Raw genomic sequence first — 18,467 nt, 5'->3', positions numbered from 1 at the left:
ACTGTTTGTCGGACCTTGCGAATACTCTTAACATTTGACCTGGAACATTAAACCACAAGTCCCAGTGTGCAAATCTCTGTTTATCCCCCGTGCACAGCGACCTCCTCTTCCTCCTCCCCCTCTTCGTTTTCCTCCTCCTCTTCCCGACGTGTATGCATGCGTGTGCGCGCTTTGGAAACAGTCGTTAGAAACGCTAGAAGGAAGGGAGTGCCATATGGGAACGGCGACAATTGGGGGCTCTTTTTTTTAAAGAAAGAAAAAAAAAGATTGAGCAACATAATCCACCGCATTAGTGCTTTTGATGCAAGCTCACAGACAAAGGAAGTCCAAACCTTACTGGTGTGCGGCTCAGGGCAGAAATAAGAGGCTTTAACAGACTCGTGCTCGGCTCAGCGTCACCGCGCCTCCGCCAACGTTTTCTTTTTGCGCCTAAAGGAGATAAAGTTTTGGAGAAACGTTTCTGCTTCTGCGTCTTTTTTTGTAGTGGTCTCATTCACAACTTCCCGCTGCGCCCTGAAGAATCAACATCATCATCATCTGTCTCGGCCACTACTGGATCTAAGCCTTTAACGGGTTCTTACCAAATATAGCCACTGTAAATGCTGGAGTGTCCTTGACTGAGCGGAGCGGTCCTACTGTGAATATTTGCAGCGTTGCCAAAGTTTATAATTAAATACTTGGATCATTTAGAGAGGCCGGTGCTTCCTTTTCATACCAAGACACTTTAGTCTTAATTTGCAAACCGGACACTTGGATCGATCTCTGCTTTAGCATTTTGAACAGCTGTTGAGGGGGTCTTGTAATTTCCTTCCTTTTTTTTATTGTGAGCTGGAGCATGTTGATTTAAAAACGCTCTGTAACCTCTGACTGCTTTCAACAGGAGCCATTTTTAAGTCTGTGATTTACAATCCCGTCTGAGACACTGAACACGAGCTGTTCAACCTGCAGCCTTCAACCTGTGCACACGTAGTACATATTTTTTTAAAGCACAATCTTTTTTTCTCCTCCATTTACTCGTAAACCTCCCAACTATGACTTTTTGTGCGTCTCGCTCCGGGCGCGGTGGATGTGCCATGGCTCGCTCTTTCCTCACCATCTCTGTCTTGGTGCTGGCTCTGACCCTGGGCTGGGCTGGAGCCGAAGCCGAGCCGGTCAAGCCGAGCGGTGGGGGGACTGGGAGCCCACCGACGGTCACCCTCCGTACTGTGATCGTGGGAACCTGCCAGGAGGTCCAGCGGTACGCGGAGTCGGTGTTGGGAACCAGCGTGGTGCGGTCAACTACTGAGGTAGGCTACAATACAGAGGAGGATGCACTAATGGCTTACACAAAAACAACTCCTCCTTCCTGCTCCAGGAAGTGGCTTTACATTCATCTCTTTTCTTTAATTGTTAATATACTGTAGTCTAACTTCACTGTTTGCTCTTAATCAATGCTTCACTGTATCTGATAACTAATTTTCCTTCCTCAACTCTCATCCCTATCTACACCCTTCACACACATTCCCCTCCTCATGCCCCCTCAACTTGTTAATCTCCCTCCTGATCCCCTCATCTTCTCTGCCCTTATTTCATGTCTCCTTATATCTGTGCATCCTTCTGTTACACACACTTCTCTTCTGTCCCGTCCCCCCCTGCCTCCACCCTGCTGTGGTTCCCTTTCCCCCCCTCAGAGTGCTGTGTTGTATCTTGAGTCATTGCTTGGTCAGGAGAACATCTATACAGGGGCCATGGTAAGAAACCAACCTGGGTGTCTCTCTCCATCTAGTCTGACCTGACAGAGTCCTCTCCTGTGTTTCTGTTTAGCTCATGTGGGTGGTGTTAGTTAGTACAGAGAGTAGAAGCATGGCTGTTAGTCAGGAACTAGCCATATGTGTGCTTGTACGTGAAGATATTTGCATGTGAGGCCACCGTACCTGTGAGCTTGTGGTGATACGAGTCTGTATACGTGTGGTGAGCTGATAAGTGCGCCGAAATAGTTGGACGGTGAGTCAATTTGGCAACTCTGAATGCAAAAGATAGGGTGTGTGCATGATCCTTGGAAAGGAAATTGACTATTCAAGTCCTCAAATTGAAGTTAGAGCCTTAGTCCATCTGAATGTTTCGGTGAAATCATTTCTAGCAAAGAAATTCCAGTTAAATGGAGCGAAAGTGTCATATTGTGATCATATCTCATCCTCAAGATAAAAAGGTAGACAAAGGACACACACACTGCACTGCGAGCTGCCAGTAAAATGTAATGCAGCCTAGTAGGACAACATTTCTTCAACATATTTGGATGACGTCTCTGAACTTTGCTGGGAGCTGTCAGGGCCGTGTGCAGGTGTCCTGTCTGTCGGTCTCCTGACCTGGATGTGCACGCTTATGCATTAATGGTAGTTAGATCACAGTATTTTCAGGTGTAAAGGGTTGAAAAATGAACAAAATACAACTGTAGGCCTACTGTCTGTTATAAGCTGCTGCAGCACAACATCTAAAACACCTGCGGCCTTTAAAATGAACATAAAGTGAGCCTCATAGAAACATGTAAACATTTAATGATTAAGTGTTTTTCAAGTAGGCTAATACACACACGATGATGTGGAGTGACAGATGCTTGACTCATGCTCTGACATATTGGACAGTTCTCACTTATGTGCCAGTGTGTAGCGCAACAGGTGCAGATAAGATACTTGTCCAACTTGTTGAGCTACCCTTGACCTTGCTGCACAAGGCTATACTGTCTCACTCTCTCACTCTCTCTTTGCTCTCTGTGAGACAGAGAGATTTGGGGGGAGGTGAATAGACATTACAGGAATAGCAAGTGGCGCTGTCCAGCTGTCCCTCATGCAGCTGTTTGTCCAAGTTAACAATACAACACTTCAGAAGGTGCAGCTCAGCAGCACTTGGGAGTTCGTACGAGCGGTCGCTGCAAATGAGTCGTGCTGTTTTATACACATGCATTATGAACCACGCTGCCTGCACGCTGGACTGTGTCCATGAATGCGCACCTATTCTCTGCATGATTGTTAATGCGGTCACAATGCGACCTCTCTCCATTGTTACCTCACACAATAATAACCAAGTTAAACGTGTCTCCACCCTTTTCTCCACGCTGCGCACAGTTTCTTGAGATGGTGATCCGTTTCCTGGCTGAAGGAGCTGCCAGCGGCCTGAACGTCATCGCTGTTTATGTCACAGAGATCCTGAAGGTCACAGGATTCGATGGTGGGTACCATGAAGGCCCCTGTGTGTGTGCTTATCCTTGTTTATGTCCCTGTGCAAATGAACCCTAACTCTGTGAAGTGTCTGCAGGAGTAAGAAACAATCTGTGGCAATGAAAGTTTCAAGTGTGAGTGGAAATATGCAGACCTGTCTCTCCCTGAGGGCAATCTCTCTGCCACTCCTTTATAAATCAGTGTTTACTCCAGTTGCTGTATGTGCCAACGTCTGCTCTTTATTGAAACTACACCTAAACTGGATTCCCTTCCTCCACAGCTGCACTGACGTTGCCCCGATTCACTCCGGAGGGTGTGACAGCCGTCGCCCAGTGGGGTCTGTTGGCTCTCATCGGCTACTGGGTGCTGAAGATCGTTCTCCGGCTGCTGATTGCGGTGGTGAGGCGGGTGTTCTGGTTTGTGAGAACCGCCCTGGCACTCTGGCTTTTCGGACTGATGGTGACCGACAAGACCGCCTCCGCGGACACCACGGCGGTCCGACTGGCCGGCCTGGTGCTGGTATGTGTCCTGCTGACCCTGCTCACCTCTGCCTCTGAAAAGTCGAGCGGAGTGGAGAACCGGCTGAGCTCCCTGGAGGGCCGAGTAAAGGCGGTGGAGAAAAGGAAAGGGGAATAGTGATGGGATGGAGAAAAGATGGACACAGGTGGTGGTGGTAATATCAAATAAGTAAATAGTAACATGAATGGTTTCTATATGAGTGTCAAACTTTTAAGCAAATAAATAAATCTCTGGGATTTTTAATCTGGATTGATTTTATTGTTTTCCTTCATGAAGACGCTTCATCCACCCGTTGTCTGTGTGGCCTCTCTGTGGAGTGGCGCAGTGGGCTGGAGCCAATCCAGCCTATTACTGGGCCAATACTTAGAAGCACACAACTAAGGGACAATTTAGAGTATTCACCCCCCTACTGCACACAGGAGGAAATGCATGCTCTACTTAGAAAGGCCCCAGATCCGGGATTCGAACCCAGAACCGTTTGATGGGAGGCCACAGTACTAAGATGTAGATACAGAGCACATACAGTATAAAGTTTGCTGTTGCAACGGTGTTAACATACCACCATTCATTTATCAGCACTTTAAGTATACATGGGGCTGTAGTGCAGTTCATGGATTTAAAAAAAGTGAGGAGATCATCATGTTTTCAGGAAATTACACACATCTGCAGTTCAGTCTCAGCTCATCTCATACATGTTGAAATATTTGAACTTTTGAGCTGTTGAGTCATTCGGATCCGTGCTGTGGGTTAGGGTTTTCAGTCTTGCCTGTATCTGATTTAGTGCAGAGCTAAAGTTGTTGACTGTTTCCCAGACTGGTCAAGTCTCTTTATAGCAGCCGTGATGCTGGCCTGACTAAAAATATCTGTGTCTTAAGATTGTTATTTCTTCATCAACATGTTGAAATACTCCAGCATCAAGTGGCCAATCTCATTTTCGATCTCTCAGTTTCAACTCACTGTGACCAAAGTGGTGTCCGCAGCACCAGGCTGACCTGTGGCCTCTTGACTTGTCTCCCTCCCTCCCTCTGGATACTTCACTCCTGCTCAGTCAGCTGGAAGCTTTTTTGATCCTTAGGTTCGCACCAACAATGTGCACCCCCACTGCCACTGCAGCCAAGTGGAACAGCCTGACCTCATTGCCAGAGCTATCATTACTGCCCGCTCGCTCCCTCACTCTCCCCTCATTTTCACTCCCTCACTTTTACTGTAGTGGAGCAGGCCAAGTGGGCTGGACATGAGTCCACAGTGAAAGTAACTGCGTCACCGCCTCTCTGCATCATCACAAATAATAACAGTGACTGACTGAGTGAGTGATCCCTTTGAAATCCTTAAATACTCAGTATGAGAAGATGTACATGAATTTAGCTGGCATGTGTTTATAATAACTTGACTGATAGGTACAGCTTTTACTGACAAAACCACAGGAAATTATTCCTTCTCCGCAGCACTGTAGCGTCTTTCAGCACATTGTTTTTGTTCGCAGGCAGTTGTTCTCTTTAAAAAGCTCTAAAAAAACAAAAAAAAACAGAGACACATGACAAAGCCAATGACATGCTGGTGGACAAATGGGACATAGAGCCACTAAAGGACCAGATGCTTCCCTCGGGAGGTGGTGGAGCTCATAAATGGATGTTAGGGACCTAAATTCGTCAGGTGGCCAGAGATGAAAGCCAGAGTAAATGCTGATTAAGATCCAGGTCTGAATGTGTAAAAGATGACATGTGTGGGAACAAATCACCTCTGAGGTGAGTTAATTGCTCCGCACCTCATAATTAGGCAGATAAAAGAGAAAATTACATCAAACTTGCACATACTGGTGTTCTCTCCTCACACTGATTGTGTCTCTGGCAGATTAGATAGATTTCATTGTGGCTGTATTATCTTTTTTTTTTCTTAGGTCCTGACTTTACCTCTAGTACTACCACCTCAGTGATTGGATTTTATTTCCTGAATTCCACTCGTTTGATGCAATTATCATTGGAGCTGAAAATTGTCATAAAAAATTGTTTCCCAAATCCATAACTATTAATTAAATTAAACTTTTTTTTGCAATTGAGAAACACAATGGAAAGCAAGTTAAGGATAGCCTACATGTTTTAGGTTATATTTGGTAACTCTATTTGGTGATGTGTTTTTGCCCCCCTGTGTGGCTCAGGCCGTCACAACACAAGCATAGTGAGATTAATGACTCGTTTTTTTTTTTTCTTCAGACAAAAGGCTGAGTCGTATTTTACCTTCTGCACAGCCAAGTTTCTTTTGTGAACCAGTTGGTGTGGTGTCAGGAATGTATCTGCCTGGATGAGCTTTTGGCTGTGCAGGGACATGTCTGGTGGGTGGAGCTGAAGTGCTGTCACAGAATCATAAATACATCATATTGTCTATGAGGACATAAAAACAAGACAAGACAAATACAACTGTGCAAGAAAGTTTAATTCAACTGATGCAACGGTCAAATTCGCTAAAATACTGACAGGATGTGGACTCAAGCTCTAAAAACTTTACTAAAACTCCCAATTATATTCACACAACAATCATAAAAAAGGCATAAATGGATTATCAAAACGTTAAAAAACATCTCAACTGTTGTGTGTAGTGTACATATGGAATATTGAAACATTTACTAATTATCCTACTTGAGGCTGACTGGCACTCCTTTCATTTCAAAAACTCTTCAACCCGCTACAAGAAGATGCACAATGAGCAGCATGACTAGTTAGGTTGGCTGCTTGTGTGTACAAAGGCACTATTGCATTTTCCTCATCTTAATTGCAACACAAACGGGGAGAAACAGCTATCTTGGCTTTGTGTGGAGGTCGAACTGTGTAGTCGTGATTCACTGTTTAATCCCATAAACGCCCCCCACTCCCCATTTCAAACTTCTCGTTTAATGTCACACAGAGCTGAATTCACAAATTTGAGTTGGAGCGTCCGGCTGCTCTGTTGAAGCCACAACCTGTGGAGAAGAAGACACACATGCAGCAGGCTCTCATACTGATGCAAAACTGCCCGATTAGTCTTAAATAGATGTTTGCACCTACTGCTGAGTATACGTGCAACATGGAGAATATTCATGCAAAATAATTAACTGAGTTATTTGGATACATATAGCACAAAGCAATTCTTAGATCAGACCAAAAAGGAGACAAAACACACACTACACAAGATTGAAGATGACAGGCTCATGCTCATACTGCAGTTTGGATTAAACAGACACACAATAAGAATGTACCATCTCAAAAGCGGGACTTTTCACTCTTTTACACACATATACACACACACACACACAATGTTTAAAGTAGCTCTAATGTGTTGTTCACCCTGTTCTAATGCATAGCAGGTTCAGCAGCAGCAGTCTCAGGGCTGTCCACTTTGGCGGCACATCCTCACACAGCAGCAGCAGACAACCAGCAGCATGATGAGAGCCACACTGACGCCAATGATACATGGAGCTGGATCAAGAGAATCTGAAACAGGAGTGTCAAGTATTTGCTGAATTGCTAAATTTGATGACAAGGCTCATTGATGCTTGTAGGGAGCGAAGGCTGGCCTGTGTGGTCCGATCCAACAGACCAGCTACTGTTGCCCAAATTGCTAAAGAAGTTCATGCTGGTTCTAGTACACAGTGCGTCGCACTTTGTTGCGTATTTGGCAGCACAAGGGGGACAAACACAATATTAAGCAGGAGGTCATAAGGTTATAGCTGATCAGTGTATATGTGAACATTGCCAGACATCCTTTCAGCCCACTGCTGAAAGGCTGCTTTGTTATAATCGTGGCACCAAGAGTTGGTCTTATTTTTCCACACAAATTATTGTCTTGGGCCGCATAATAGAAAAAAACATTTGATGACTTGAGGGGTTCACCTTTTGCAGCAGGACAAGTTACGACCGATTACTACTAGGCTACTATTATAAAGACGTAGGCCTATGCCTGAAATTTGTGCTCCAACTCGTAAACACCAGAGATAGGATCTCAAATGAGGGGTGGGCATTTTTAAGCTATGATCCACAGACGATGAATCTTATATTATTTTGGACTTGTACCCAATATTTTCTTATAAATCACAATCATGATGTCAAACATTTGGAAAAATATTTATATAGGCTAGTTGTAGTATTTGCATTCCATGTTTTACACTCCTTCCACCATGACCAAGTGACCAAGACACAAGACGGAGCAAAGAAGCTCCATCCACAAACCACAAACATATGAAAATGACTTACTTTTTAATAAGTCTAAAACATATCACACAGTTTCTCAAGAATTAACAATAGAAAACCACATCGACATGTTGTCTGATGGGACATGTTCGAAACAATCATTAAAAATAATATTTTTAAAAAACTGCATTTAACAGTAACTAAGGCAAAGCAATAGTGGTATAAATCACTGAGTTTTGTGTTTTGAGCCACATGAATATTGAGGTCAGTTTGATTCGCCAGTCTCAAAAACTTGCTACAGACTCACTTCAATCCCTCACAGTACAGCACCATGGCACTGTAACAGTAGACATTATTTATTTAAACCACAACCTATCAAGTCCCGCGTCGGGCAGCCCTTTCCTGCGTGTCATTCCCCCTCTCCCTGCCTCCCCCTTTCCTGTCTATCTCTGCTGTGGGCTATCAAATAAAGGCAAAAAATATACTTAAAAACAAAAACAAAACAAAAAACACAACATATCTCTATGGTACAATACATTTTTCCACACAACACAGATTGACTTAAGTTCTTGCTCTTGGACCCCAGCTGTTTTTTACATTTAGGATGCCTTTTCCTCCTTTGTACAAAAAATATCAGAAAAAAAGAGAAAAAGACGCTAAAACTACATTTATCGACTGATTAAAAAAGAAAATCTGTGTTAATACTGGTTTTAAATACCCTGCCGGTTGCTTTCAACCACTACCTAAAAACGAACTGTCAGTTGTCAAGCCAAAGCTGTTTTACTGTGCGTATCTGAGGAGTCAAGGAGTGAAATGGCTGTCTTCCAAGTGTGTTCCCTGCATTACTTGAATTTATCAGTGCGCCTTACAGAAAGTTGAGTTTTTCTGAGTTATAAACGTCAGCAGCAGAAGTTGAGCCTGAGTTGAGGGGAGAAGCAGAGAGAAAGTGCAGTCCTTTCAGCTCAAATGTCGGGGCAGGGTCCACAGAGGGACAATCAGTGTTGAATGAGGGAACAGCTACAGAGGATCCTTGACCTCCTGCAACTGTAGCACCTTCTTGACCTCCTATGGTTGCAGCCTGAACAAAAAAGCAAAATTGAATGCAATGAAAAAATGGTCCATAAGTTCAATGCAACTTAAAACATGGGAATGTTTGCATGATTGACTGAACTCCAAATCCACAATCCATCTGTTAGTTAATGGTATTTTGAAAAACAAACTAAGAGGCATTATGTTTGGTGTACTTATGGTATTATCTGTATGTGAAAATAATGGTGCGTGTTTTTTTTCCCCATCAGCATTGTGGTTGTCTTTTAAACTCCTATACATCTTTCTCTGAATTAATTATTTTTGTCATTGAGATCAGAAGATTTTTTTTTTTACTTAAAGCCTTTTCTTTATGTCTCTTTTGTTCTCTATCTTTAGCCATTCAGCGCACCTTATACTCTGCACGTCAAACTTTTAAGCCGTTTCGTATGACACCTACTTGTGGCCCACGGGAAGTAGCTGCATGTTCTACAGACACATGGGGATTCACTGGCTGATAGGATGAAGATGAAGAAGGCACAGCAGAGTAAGGCAGCACTGCTGGTGGTCTGTCAGCCTGTAATTGAAATAATGATGTAAAAAAATTGCAACACATGTTGGTCTAAATGTCCATTTTAGGGGATACTTACATAGTAATTTGTGGCACTTGCTTCAGCCCTCTGAGGAGCTGGCTCACTCCTTTTAGAGGAGCTCTTTTTACAACAGCACTTTCTCATGCAGCAACAGCAGATAATCACCACAATGATAATCCCAACACCAACACCAATGTACACAGATGTAGGAATAACTGTAAGGGCGCAGAGATGTTGGCATGTTAGTAACAATCTTTTACACATGTTTCTCCTTTTGTGAAGACGAAGATGAAATATTCCTCACCTCTGTTTACTTCCAAATCCACAGTCAAGGCCAGGTATCCATCCTGGTCTCTGAATTCAAAGATACCAGAGTCTGTGCTTTCCAAAGAGTCAATTGCGAAGTAATAATCAGTGGCGTCAACCCTCCCTTTAAATTGTCCACTCCACCAGTCACCTTCCCATATTGTTCCAGGTTCAGATGTCCCTCTAGGGGTAAAAGTCACTCTTCCCGGGGAAAAAAACTCATACCTGATGACGAGCTGCTCATTCTCATTCTTATCAAAGTCCATATTACGCCCTGTGGTGAAGAGCAGATTATATCAGAACATTTAGTCAAATACACTGCATATAATCTACTACGCAGCTTCAATCAAGTTCTTAACATCACCATATACTGTTAACTGTCTCCTCGACAGCAAACTGTTGTCCTTCTTCCTGAAATTGTAGAAGCCGTTGTCAACTGGAGTGACGCTCTTTATCTCCCAGGTACTACCCCGCATGTTTCCTCTGGTTCCCTTATATGTCTCGGGGTCCGTGCGATTCCACACAACCTGTGTCAGGTCTTTTCTAACAAGTTGTGTGAATTCAATGTATTCAATCTGCCTTTGAATATGAAAGCTGACCTCAGACCCATATAACCCGGTGATACCCGAAGCACAATCTGCAAACACATACAGAACAAAACAACAAGGAGTTATACTGCACAATACCTCTTACCACAAAGGTTTTCTAATTGAATTGTATTTAAATATGCAGTTGTAAAACAGAAGTGTAGTATACTCACCCTTAATTTTCAATCTGATGATATCAGAGCTGCGATCACCACCACCCATAGACATAGAAAATGTTCCTTCATCTTTTTCAGACAAATTTTCCAAAACAGCATTGATATAACCAATTTTGATGCGTGGGTCCTTTACCTCAAAACAACAAAGACAACAAACATTTACTGTCCAATTCATGATTTATGAACTTGACATTAACAAGATCTTGCCTTACATAAATGTCACCGCTTTAAAACTGCAGCAGCAGGAACTCTCTACCTGCTTGTTCTCTATTAACACCCTCCTGCGTCCTCTAGTGGGAGTGAAGTACAGCGTTCCATTGAAAATGGGGGGATGATCTAATGGTATTGTAAAAGTGTTGCCATAGCACGCTTCTTTCCGATCAATTTCAGCAGATGGACCTTCAATCAGAAAGATACAAGAGAGGAAGAGACAGTGAATGAGAGCATGTTAAAGCAAATGTAAATTTAAAATTTACCTATTTAGCGTGATATTTCTGAGGTGATAAAAACATGGTTGTACAAAAGACAAGCTGCTATCAAACATGACACCAAGGTTGTCTTTTTTTTATAACAGAATCAACAAATCGTTAGTTGTGCTGTAGGAAGTTGACTGACATTCAGTTTTTAATGTCTATTAAACAGTGATGTAGGGAGGTCAGCATCACTGAAGTCCCTGGACTTTATGGGGAGGTATAACTGAGAATTGTCTGCGTAAAAGTAAAAAAGATATCCTGCTGTGGATGACATCACCAGGGGGGGGGGCATGTACGTATATGGAGAACAGAAATGGTCGGAGAACTGACCCTTGAGGGACACCATAGGGTGAGGAGAAAGATCACCTCAAGTTATTAGCATGAACACAGAAACTCCTGTTTGACTAGTGTATTGTGAACCAGTCCAGGACAGTGCTGCCAGATATGCCCACCCTATTTCTCAGTGTGTCAAGAAGAATGGAGTGGTCTATTGTGTTGAATTTTGCATTCAAGCAGCCCACGGACAGAGCTCAAGAAGTTATCAGCATTTGTGAAAAGGCAATTTGTGACTTTTAAAAAGGGCCGTCTCACTACTATGATATAGGCAGAAACCTGATTACATTTTTTTGAAGATATAATTATGTTCCACAATGGAGATAAGCTGCTTTTACTCTGATATAAATTACAGTTAGGCTAATTGAGTAGTTAAATTTCGCATATTTAAAATTGAATGAAGATTGTCAGATATTTGTATTAATTTTCAATGATGAGGACCTTAGAGGCAAAGCAATTATCGTCTCAAATGCTCTCTGTTCGAACATCATATTCACATGTTTAATCTTTATTTGTTGCACTTCGTATGACACATTTCAATAGTAATAGAGATATTGAGGAACAATTATGTATACCTGTGCAATGTAGCCTATATATTTTTTCTGCTACAAGTAAATTATCGTGCAAATCCATCTAATGTTGTTAATTAGAGGGGAGGGAGGGATTTTGTTTTCAATCCTACAAAGTTTGGTGTGGCTATAAGGAACTCTTCTTAATAAAATGTTAAGGGGGATTTTTAAGGCTATAAAAACGAAATAATATGAACTCTGAGACTAATGAACGGCTACCAGAATAGATAGATAGATAGATAGAGAATACTTTATTCATCCCTAGCAGGGAAATTCACGTTAGTCCAGTAGCTCATACAACAATGACAAAAAAGATGAACACAAAAATACATTTTAACAAGTGTTATATAAAACGATTGCAGCAGGAACAAATGATTAAGGGAATGGATGAATATATGTCACACACCACAACACATGAAGAAATAAATACTAAAAATAAATAAATAAATTGGAGAAAAAAAACAAAACGAATTGAATGGCACGAAACCATAGACTTAAAATGCTCTAAAAGCCTGTAGCTCTACTCACCAATGAAGAGGCTGAAAACTGTTATGAACAGTAACATGTCCTGCAGAGAGAAAAACAATTAGGCTATCAACCATGCTTTAACCTCTTAGGGCTTAGCGGCCACATACGTGGACAGCACTTTTTAGCTCTTATGTCCATATTTGTGTTCACTGCTGAATTGGGGGTGTTGTGGACACATACTTGGGCACTTACACTGCCATCTGGTGGTGTCAGAAGAGTCAAGCATATTACGGTAAAAATTCAATATGGCGGCAAACACAAGGGAAGATTCAAGTGGCCGCTCCATACACAAACATCGACCAGGTAAGAAGTCCTGTCTTATTTTATGGCTTATTCTTATTTAGATATTTATAGGAGTGTTGGACATTTGTTATGACAAGCAAATTTGGGAAAAAAAAAGTAAAAATAAGAACTTAGCATGTCGCTAAACGTGAAGTACACATATGTGTACTTATGGACTGAAGCTCCTCGAAACAGCTAAAATGCTTGTAAACATGCACACATGTAAAATGAGAAAAAAAAGTATCTCTGGTGCAGCTAAAAAGCTGTACATTGTCTAAATGTAATAAATAACAATTCAATCACTAAATACATATACATACATAGATCAGTTGGGTTAAAACCTGTTAAAATCCAGAGTCCCCCCATTTGGGGGACTTGAAGACATGCATAACAATAACAGAGCCCCCAGTGCACTGATTATGAAAGAATATGGTCATATTATAGTGTATGTCAAATTAAACAGCAGAAGCTGGGCTACAACGTGTAAAAAAACATGTTTATATGACCCAAACACAGCCCAAACACTACTCAAACAAACAACTAGACATCAAACTTCATAAAGCACCTCTGTGTGGACCCAGTCGCCACATTTCTGGCTCGTATACAACTGTACATTATGCAAAACACATCAGCGACCTCATCTGAACGTCAACATCGGGGCGTCCCTCAACAACCGCGGCTAACACAGAAGCTAACAGCAGCAGGCAGAGGGAGAAGACAACAACCAGCAAAGTCGAGCAAACACAGACACTGCGTGGCCAAAACATGGTCGTACATTTGCTCTTACCTTTGCTGTTTTGCCGTGAAAAGGTTGTGTTATGGGTAAATCCACAATATTTCCAGTTGAACTCTGCCTAGTGTTTACATCTGAACCAGCCTGGCCGAAACCCGACGGCTCTAGGACCCTGCACGGAGCCTGACGGAGCGCATACAACCCCACGTTGGCCTGCACGTGGATCTGCTGATCTGATTGGTTCATGGCTGTCACATGGCTGCCAGTGCGGCCAATCACATCGACCTGGGTCTAGCGTCATTCCTCTCTCTCTAATGGTCACAATGAGCCGCCACTCACTCGAATCGACCAATGCGCTGCAGAGATAGAGGCTGAAAGCCCAACCCCCACCCAAACAAGCTGCTCTGAGCAGCAGGGCGCAGAGAGACTGAATCCACTATGTTAGTTATTTACAATCGGTTCCAGTAGATTTATTTTCAGTTAGTTTATCCAAATTGTGTGAAAATAAAGATTAAACAATAGTTTATAGTAGCAGGTGGTTCCAAGCTGTGCCAAAAATTGACATTTTGGAAAGTTCGCCTGGATATTTTGTAGTAAAATCTCAATAATTTTGTCCTGCTTCAATTAATCAGAATCAACCACTGCAGAGACAATGTTCACATGTTGTACAATGATTTTATAGAGAGTTTGAGCTTCATCAGCATTATTCTAAAGGGCACTCATCAAAAATATGATTTTTTTAAGGCGAATATTAATTTTATTAATTTTTTCTGTGTGTCATCTTCATTTACTCTTCACCAGTAACAGATATACTGAAATTTACACATCTCAGCAATTCCTCATTTTTTTCCCTTTACTATGACACCAAAAGTATTCAAATAGACCTTGTGGTTGCAGAGATATACTCATTTTATTATGGATATGCAATTTTCGAGAAAAGGCCTAAAAAATAGGCTTGAATTTTTAAAATGTCAGTAAAATGTAATATGCTAGTAAACTAAACTAGCTTGAAGCTAACTCTGGTGCAGCTAAAAAGCTGTACATTGTCTAAATGTAATAAATAACAATTCAATCACTAAATATATACATACAATGGTACAATGTACTGTACAGCTTTTAGCTGCACCAGAGTTAACTGCAAGCGAGTGTGGTTACTAGCATATTACATACAAATGTGTGTGTATGTGTTATTAATACATGCAAAAGCAGTCAGGAAAAAAACTGCTGTGTTCAAGGTGGAAATAAAGAATTTTTCATTCTATAACACAAAGGTGACTTAATTGTGTTTTATGGAAATTCGGAACAAGAGTCCACATATGTGGACATCATTTTTCTCAAAAAGTACATCATGTCAAAAGATGATGCTTAGTTTTTATTCTAATTAGGTTCCAATAAGCCCAAATAGCAAGGAGAAATAAAAAATGCATGTAAAAAAACTCCTTGGGCCTTAGGAGGTTAACTGCAGTCATCAGTCCTGGTGTTTGGTTTCTAATTTAATTGGTTACCTTAGGTTTACAGCTATGCTGCGCTTCCGTCACATTCGTGAAACATAGTAGGCTATAACATGTTCTGCGATTTTCAAGTGGCAGCGAACATCTGTGCCAGCCACATAAAAAGGTGAAGAAAATATTACAAATTCGCGAGCTGGACTCGATCTCGCTTTAGCAAAAAGACAATAACAGCTATGCAACACTGTCATAATACGCTGTAATATGTAAATAAAAACGAGTACAATAAGTAGGCTATAGAGCAGAGGTGGAAAGTAGAAGTGTTTTTTGAATGTGTGACAAATCTGCTGACGGGGGCGCAGCACAGCACTGTTAAATTAGAAACTTTGAGACATAACAACCTAACTAAAAGTGAACAACGAGCGCGACACTATAAACAAAACCAACTGCTGAATGAAGTCAGCTACTCACTGCGCAATATTTATGGATTTCTTGTCTGATTCTTTCTTCTCTCTATTCGTGTTTGTTTTTTCAAGGATATCTGCTGAGCGATGGCGTAAAAACATTCAAAGGGGAAACCAGGGGGAAACGTAGAAGGCGTGGCCGCTTCCGTTGTCCTCTATGAGCCGTGTGCGCAAGAAAAAGCTAATGAAAAACTACTCCTGCTCGTGAGACTGTGCCATGGATGTATTATATTAACGGACTGTGCCTACTAGATGTAATCTTGCACATAGGGCGGGGTATCGTTGTCCATTTGTATGGTGGCCACCAAGTGTCAATCTACAAATTGGGGAAGTACCATCAAAGACGGTTTATAAACCATATATAAAAAAAACCATATATAAAACATTTATTGAATATCTTTGGTACCATAGACTGTGGGAAGCACAGAGAGCAAAGACGGTTTGCAGAGAGGAAGGAGCGACCAGGTCTCTGGCACGAACCAGCTAGGTTCCTGCCATAGGGGCGCTAGAGACACTGGTCGCGACTAGAGCACTGGAATAATACATCCATGGTCCCGTGGTAAGCCCAGACTGTAAAAAGGGTAAGCCTCATGCGCCCCGAGTGGCAGGATATGGGTATTGCAAAAGTGCCCAGAAAACCCATTCACTCCAATAATGTGTTGCACTTGCTTGTAATGCAAATGGCTTTTACAAAATGTAGATTGAAGGGAAACTTCGTGTTTGTTTTTTTTCAAGCTGGGCCCTGTTTTCACATGTTTTTCTGTGAGTGACGGATAATACAATTATTGAGGTCGCTCCAGTATTGAGCAGGGCAGGCAGCCTGCGCAGCCCAGCTAACGCTCTTCAACCAGGCAAGTGGCTCCCGTTTTCACACTGACGGGCTAATGCTGCGTTCCAGTCAGGCTTTTGAAACCGTAAGTTACAGCTTCAAGTCACGACTTACGACTTTGTAGCGTTCCAGGCAACCCGTAACTCATGTTTTTCCGACCTGTTGCACCTGTTTTACCTGTTAAAGTGCACTATAACGGTATAATCGTAACTTCCGGCCCGTGAACTCGTACCAGATCGAACTGGTACGACTTCACAGGTCGGAAAAACGAGGGTTACGAGTTGCCTTGAACGCACCATAACTTCTTGTCAGCCGATGGAGTTAGCAGCCCCCGCCCTCGTCATGGATCTATTGGTCCTCATCCCTACGTCACCACATTCACGCGCATCCCTTGGCTGCACACAGCCCTTCATGCCGTTCTCTCTCCTCATTGGATAAAACTTGTAGGATACAAGAAAAGTTTTCTCCTCGGCTTACAGCAGAGCAGAGTGACTGACAGACTCGTGTTTCAGACCAAACACTCTATGTAGGCTAAGTGATTGCCGTCAGAAGATATAACTATTTAAGACTTATATTAACACAAAAATATCGCTTACTTCTGCTTTAAAGTTTTAAGTTTAAGTTTTATCCAAGTAAAAAGTTTACATTGGATATTCCTCCTTTCTTATGACAATTCTATATCATTTCCATTAAGGATCAGTTGGGAGAATGTGGGGGCTATTCTGCATAACAAAGCTCTGTAGCCTACTACTGTCAAGGTTTTCAAGGGAACTGGACCCAAATGCAGAAACCAGCACATTAACTGGTATACAAAAATAATATATTCAACTCACAGGGAGAAAAGAACCTAGGCAAACTGAGCAGGAACGCAGACCATGCAATAAAAGGCAATGGGAAAACACAAGGAAGAAACAAGCAGTGTTGGTAGGCCCGGGTATCGTGCAAAATTTTTCGATATCAGCCTACCCTGAACACGATACTGATACCAACAGAGTACTTCATTCAATACTTTTTTTCAACTTCATTCGATATTAATCATGTGAAGAGAAAGCAGTCAGTTGCATAAATGTCACAACTCCTCCCCATTCAAAAGATTTTTACACAAATACATTTTGAAAGTGCTCAAATATTTATTGAATACAAACCTATACAACGAAGTAGCTATTATTTGGGCTGTGTAATTTTCAACATCACAACCAACATTCTGAATCTAACCACTGACCAGTCAGTCCTCTTCAACAGTTCTTTTTAAAATATTAACATGTCAGCCTTCTCTACGCTTTCCTGGCTTATTGTGTCTCCAGCAGTTGAAAATATTTGCTCTGCTGGAGTGGAGGATGCATGATGGACACATTAGAGTCCAGGTCAAACGAGATGTCCCTCTCTCCCACCACCACTCAGCAGGATTGTTGGAAGTCAGCTCTGGTAGAGCTCTTTAGTTCAAGCTCCTTCCGTGCCTTTTCTGACCGGTCAAGGAATGGCGTTGCCTGGATGGTTTTTAAGAGCCAGGTCCTCCTCGGTGAACAGCTCCCAGAGAGTCAGATATGGAGTGGCTCGTAGTCACAGCAGCCTATAAAGATAAGTATCAAGGTAAAAATTGAGAGAGAAAAAAACAAGTGAGACTAAACCAGAGGAAAGCACTGAAGTAGCCTACTGATCATCTTAATGCAAAGTGCTTAGGTTTGTTTATTTAAGAGATTCAAGTAAGGAATGGTAAGTATTATGGAAATCTTACATGTGTTGTGTTCTCCATATAGATGCAGCCTCTTCATCCTCTTCTTCCTCCTCCATCCCCTCATCCAATTGGTCCTCTTCATCTTCATTGATTTCCAGTGCATGCTATGTTAATAGTTTTATATCACCATTCTGTGTGGCATTTCAATAATCAATACTTAATCTTCATCCCAAAAAGTACAGTAACAATAGTGAAAATGAAGCAAACCTGTTCAGAGTTTTCGCCGCATGCCTTCTCTTCCAACTTAGGCCAAACGGCAGCATCCAGGGCTTTGGTCTTAAAACCTGGGGTCGAGTAATGTAATGTGGCCTCTTCCAGGAACATCCTGATGTTTTCATCCTGTGGGAGATAAATAATATGCCAGTACCAGAGTTAGACCCTTTCATAATGTACTTTTAGTGATTTACTACAACAACAGAATATATACCATGTAACGCTTTGAAAGGTCATCCCACTCCCTTTTCTTAAAGGCAGCAGTAGAGGTGGAGTCTGCATCCTGAACCTTGAAGTGG

At 42.0% G+C, this 18,467-nt stretch overlaps 2 protein-coding genes across 5 annotated transcripts; one reads left to right on the top strand and one right to left on the bottom strand.

Annotated features, from left to right (window-relative positions):
• Positions 1 to 136: 136 nt before the first annotated feature.
• LOC310993128 (uncharacterized protein) lies at positions 137 to 3,943 on the top strand. Of its 2 annotated transcripts, XM_083981433.1 has the most exons (4): positions 138 to 1,286; positions 1,671 to 1,730; positions 3,102 to 3,204; positions 3,475 to 3,943. In XM_083981433.1, the coding sequence occupies exons 1-4, from the start codon at positions 1,032 to 1,034 to the stop codon at positions 3,828 to 3,830; spliced, it is 774 nt and encodes a 257-aa protein (XP_083837559.1). In that variant the 5' UTR covers positions 138 to 1,031; the 3' UTR covers positions 3,831 to 3,943. The 2 variants fall into 2 exon arrangements, with proteins under 2 accessions (XP_083837560.1, XP_083837559.1); XM_083981434.1 differs by lacking the exon at positions 1,671 to 1,730 and having other exon boundaries at positions 137 to 1,286.
• A 3,968-nt stretch (positions 3,944 to 7,911) lies between these two features.
• On the bottom strand, positions 7,912 to 15,601 carry LOC310992726 (uncharacterized protein). 3 transcript variants are annotated; one of them, XM_083980884.1, is made up of 10 exons: positions 15,399 to 15,601; positions 14,940 to 15,075; positions 12,465 to 12,546; positions 10,818 to 10,960; positions 10,559 to 10,694; positions 10,163 to 10,435; positions 9,797 to 10,072; positions 9,550 to 9,707; positions 9,360 to 9,476; positions 7,912 to 8,951 (listed from the first exon to the last, which is right to left on the bottom strand). In XM_083980884.1, exons 3-10 carry the CDS (start codon positions 12,499 to 12,501, stop codon positions 8,739 to 8,741), a joined length of 1,353 nt encoding a protein of 450 aa, XP_083837010.1. In that variant the 5' UTR covers positions 12,502 to 12,546; positions 14,940 to 15,075; positions 15,399 to 15,601; the 3' UTR covers positions 7,912 to 8,738. The 3 variants fall into 3 exon arrangements, with proteins under 3 accessions (XP_083837010.1, XP_083837008.1, XP_083837009.1); XM_083980882.1 differs by having other exon boundaries at positions 12,465 to 12,504; positions 14,985 to 15,075; XM_083980883.1 differs by lacking the exon at positions 14,940 to 15,075 and having other exon boundaries at positions 12,465 to 12,504.
• Between the last annotated feature and the right edge of the window lie 2,866 nt (positions 15,602 to 18,467).

This window comes from Trachurus trachurus (assembly GCF_905171665.1).
Source record: "Trachurus trachurus genome assembly, chromosome: 10".
Lineage (NCBI taxonomy): Eukaryota > Metazoa > Chordata > Actinopteri > Carangiformes > Carangidae > Trachurus > Trachurus trachurus.
Note: the sequence above shows the minus strand (reverse complement) of the source record. Positions and strands in the feature narration are given on the sequence as shown.

Excerpts from the sequence above, each read along its gene's own strand:
- LOC310993128 (XM_083981433.1), top strand. The coding sequence starts at position 1,032 with ATGACTTTTTGTGCGTCTCGCTCCGGGCGCGGTGGATGTGCCATGGCT. Across the intron at positions 1,287-1,670 it reads TGGTGCGGTCAACTACTGAG|AGTGCTGTGTTGTATCTTGA; the intron begins GTAGGCTACAAT and ends TCCCCCCCTCAG. Across the intron at positions 3,205-3,474 it reads GAAGGTCACAGGATTCGATG|CTGCACTGACGTTGCCCCGA; the intron begins GTGGGTACCATG and ends CTTCCTCCACAG.
- LOC310992726 (XM_083980882.1), bottom strand. The coding sequence starts at position 15,493 with ATGTTTTTACGCCATCGCTCAGCAGATATCCTTGAAAAAACAAACACG. Across the intron at positions 10,961-12,464 it reads AGTTTTCAGCCTCTTCATTG|GTCCATCTGCTGAAATTGAT; the intron begins GTGAGTAGAGCT and ends TTCTGATTGAAG. Across the intron at positions 10,436-10,558 it reads CATCAGATTGAAAATTAAGG|ATTGTGCTTCGGGTATCACC; the intron begins GTGAGTATACTA and ends ATGTGTTTGCAG.